We start from the raw sequence: 4,096 nt of genomic DNA on the forward strand, positions 1-4,096 counted from the left end.
GACTCTAAAATACCTTCCACAATTGGAGTTTTCTAGATGAGAGTCAGAATCCATCCCAAAGGATAGAAATTTATAGGAAGTATTTAAGGAAGGACAAGCAAGTCCAAAAACTTGCTGAATCTATAGTCAACTCTCATATTTGAAGAACAGTCACATTTCTGCTCTCTTCCGTCACTGGTTACACCAACGATCCCCAGTGGAAACCTGGCAAATGATAGCCTCCTCTAAATGGACAATGATTCCCCTCACACTCGTCATCTGCAGAGTGCAAGGTCAAAGTTGAGGAATGGGTCACTGAACAGGAGCTTACAGAGAGCCTTCTTCTTAGAAGAACTGGCACTTCTGTTACCCTGAGGATCTCATGAGAATTGGGTAGAAGTCTGGCCAAGAATTGCCTAGATGACACATACTTTCAGTACTTGCTGCCCAGAAGGTTCCGGTATTGGCAATCTCAGCCTCCAGCCAGGCCCTGATGTCCAGCAGCACTTGGTACTCCTGGTTCTGCCACTCCAGGTCAGCCCAGATCTCCAACAGCTGCTCCTCCACATTTTGATCAGGCCCTGCATCTGGGCCAGCTCGGTGCCAAAGCAGGCCTCAGATTCACACAAGGAGCTCTGCAGACAGTCTTTCTGGAATGGGAAATGATGGGGTAAGAGACCCAGGTGCCCACAAATTCAGCAATGAAAATCATGGTCAAACTCAGCAGGCACAGGACAATGTCCAAAAAGCTCTAGACATCCCCGGAGCTCTAGATGAATCACCATCAATAAAACCATGAGTTTTCACAAAAAAATCTAACGGCAGGAACTGTCATGTTCATCCCCATATCCCCAATATCTGACAAAAAAGTGGATACCCAGTAATGCCTTGTTGATCGAGTTCTTGAGCTTCAACAGGTTGTTCTAAAGGAAGTGAGGCTGGCTTTCAGTAGGAACTGTTTTCTCTGGGTCAAGGGAACTTGATCACAAGGCATCTCCATCAGGCAGAGAGGGACCCAGATACTGAGCACTGAGTCACTGTTAAAGGACCTGACAAGGGAGACTTCCCAGTGATGGCCTATGGCACTGGCAGTGGGGTGGGGGTGGGGGAGAAGAGAGGATGTCGACAGGTGGGGAGATGCATACCAACTTGTGCGGGGCTTGGTGCTCAACCTCCAGGGCGTTCACTGTATATCTCAGCTCCAGGATCTCCGACTGGCAGCACTGCAGCTCCTCAGAGCAGGACATGGCCTGCAGGCCGATGCCTTCGGACTGAAACACAAGTGCATGTAAAGACATGACCACCTCCCTGGCCCAGATGGAAGCCGGGAGGCCCCTGCCCTGAGGCACCATCCTCACCTGAGCTTGGAACCACTGCTCCACGTCCTGGCAGTTGGTCTCTATCATGGCCTCGTACTGGCACTGCATCTCCCCCAGCACCTTGCTCAGGTCCACAGCGGGCTCAGTGTCCAGCTCAATCCGGAGCTTATCCCCCAGCTGGCACTTCAGAATGCTGACTTCCTGCAGGGACAGAGAGACCAACCCCCACAGTGAGAAAAGGCCCTTGGACAGAGGAGAAAGGCCTAGGATCCCTTCCCTGACACCCCACTAATGGAAAGACCTCACCCAGGGCCCAATGGCAAGAGCCCATTTAGAGATCTAAATTCACAAGTCTTTGGACAGAAGCAGCTCCCACTCTTGCCACATTCCACAGAGCCAGTCTCAACCTTCACACCCAGACCAGCCTTTTCTCCTGACGCCAACTGGGCCTAGGTTCTAATCTAAGAGCCACAGGGCTGGGTCTATGGGGGCTCCCTTTTCCACCCAACACCGTCCCACATGAGTCTCAAGCTCACAGGACCAGACCTGCTCGTGGTTGCTCTTGAGGCAGAGCTGCTCCTCCTTCGGGGACTCCACCTGGACCTCCAGGCCAGCCTTGGCCAGGCTCAGGTCGTCCAGGAGTTTGTGCATCCCACACATGTCTGCCTCCACTAGCTGGCTCAGGGCGTGCTCATTCTCAAGCCTTCCATCATGAGAGACACAGAATCAACAAGAATGTCATCAAGAGCCCCCTCAGCTGGCCCTGGTTTCCACCTCCTCCACCACCTTGGATCCTCATTTGTTTTCTGTGCTCTGCCCACAGCCGCTTATCTCAATGAGTGCATGGTCTGATGAAGTACTCACAATTATCATATTTACCATTGCACATGGGGCAACTGAGGTTCACAATGGTTAACTAATTGACTTGCCTAAGATCGTATGTCTTAGGTTCTCAATCAGAGATCATGACACCATTACATGAGCTATCAGCTAACTAGGATAAGCAACAGCTGGGGTCTCATCTTGCATTTGCTCCCTGATCCTCTGCTTTGGGCTACTGCATCTCTCCTTTGGTTCGTGGAAATGCGGATATATGGGGACTCCTTAGGGAAATCTGGACACTGCCTGGTCTGTAAAGCAGGTTTCCTGACTTACACATCAAATTCAGTGGCTGTCCTCAGCTCAGTTCACTCTTCAAATTACCTTATGTTGTTCCTGGCTAATGAGACAGGCTGCCTATCTTCCATTTAGGGAAGTAAACAAAGGAGGACTCAACACCATACTATACATGGTTGGTTTAATGATGTTTTTTATATTTTGCCTTCTATGAGATTTAGTTCTAGAACAAATTTAAATGGGGGATTTAGGAGGGCAGAACAGGACAGTAATTCACTCCTTCTCTTTAGGCATTGGAGGAAGGAGTCTCTCTGGGTCCTCTTCCGCCCTGACTTACTTGATTTGAAAGCCATCAGCAGCCAGCTTGGCACTGTCAACTTGCATGATCAGCCTGGCATTCTCAGCCTTGCTGCACAGGACCTGAGAAAAACCAAGAAGAGAGTTCATATACCAAAACATCATACTCTGGGCTCAAGCTCTATAGATGGTGACTACATTCATGTGTCAAGAGAATCCAAGAACCCAAAAGCTTTTGGAGTGTAAGCAGGATTTTTCCCTGCCATGCCCTTCTGCCTTCCTCAGACCCAGCACATCCCAGGATATTCCAGACCTCACCTTCTGCTGGAGCTCCTCAATGGTCCAGAAGTAGGACTGGTAGTCTGGGCACACATTGGACTTCTCCTCACACTTGCTCCACTCCCAGATCTTGGTCTCCAGCTCCGCGTTCTCCCACTCCAGCTGCCACACCTTCTCCACGTAGTTGGCCAGGCGGTCGTTCAGGAACTTCATGGTCTCCTTCTCATGGCTGTTCAGGGTGCCTTCGCCATAGGTCATGCAGCTTCCGTTGCTGCCCAGAATGTGGCGTGTCCCTGGCAAGGGGCAAGCAGTGTGGCAGCTGGGGAACAGACAGAGGCTGGGTCGGCCCAGAGAGGTTGACCCCAAACCAACTCAGTTGGCATGTGCCAAGTTTGCCGAGAAGCACAGGGAGGCACCCTTGGCCTGTGTCCCCGGACGGCCTCTAACATTGATGGAAGAGATGGGGATATTGGATGCTCCAGGAACCTTGGTGCTGCACAGAGAGTGGGATGAGCTGACGTAGGTGGAAGTCATGGTGTAGGGGCTGGGGCTGCACAGGAGTTTCAGATCAGCTGGGAAGGCCAAGCCACTGAGTCTGAAACCTCCTGCCCTCCCAGCCCTTTTATATCTCATCCCAGATGGGTGTTGGCTCAATGCTTTGACCTCACTACTTTAAGTGTTATTGTACAAGCATCCTCTTGCTGTTACTGAGTTTATCATCAAGAGTTCCTCACCTCATTAAAGAATTTTGATGAATTTGCGGTGCCTCTCTGCTCTTTGATATTAGGTTGGCTTTTGGTGGGAAGTGCGAAGTTTACCTTTCATGGAACAAAAGTCTTTTTAGCCATTAGATGCTTATGCTTGACCAAGTAGTGGCCTCTTTATTGATGTTCCCACACTGAGGGCATGAATGTTGCTGTTGGTCATAGGCATAGCAGAAAGGATTAACCCCTATAACTGCAGTGGCACTCACCTGGGGTAAGACTCAACCAGAGAAGAAATTGATTCTTGATATTGGTGAATGATATGGCATTTGGTTATCAAGAAGTTCTACACTTCTACTTTCTTCCATTGTATGCATTTCAGACTCACTTTGAGGAGCAATA

General features: G+C 49.9%; 1 protein-coding gene across 1 annotated transcript; it reads right to left on the reverse strand.

The window, feature by feature from the left end:
* Window positions 1-412: 412 nt before the first annotated feature.
* On the reverse strand, window positions 413-3,524 carry LOC119514769 (keratin, type I cuticular Ha8-like). The gene is given in 8 exon segments (XM_037810502.1): window positions 413-444; window positions 447-551; window positions 554-629; window positions 1,125-1,250; window positions 1,338-1,499; window positions 1,845-2,001; window positions 2,752-2,834; window positions 3,030-3,524. Coding segments are annotated over 8 exon segments (1,236 nt in total).
* Window positions 3,525-4,096: the final 572 nt, after the last annotated feature.

This window comes from Choloepus didactylus, chromosome 18 (assembly GCF_015220235.1).
Source record: "Choloepus didactylus isolate mChoDid1 chromosome 18, mChoDid1.pri, whole genome shotgun sequence".
Lineage (NCBI taxonomy): Eukaryota > Metazoa > Chordata > Mammalia > Pilosa > Megalonychidae > Choloepus > Choloepus didactylus.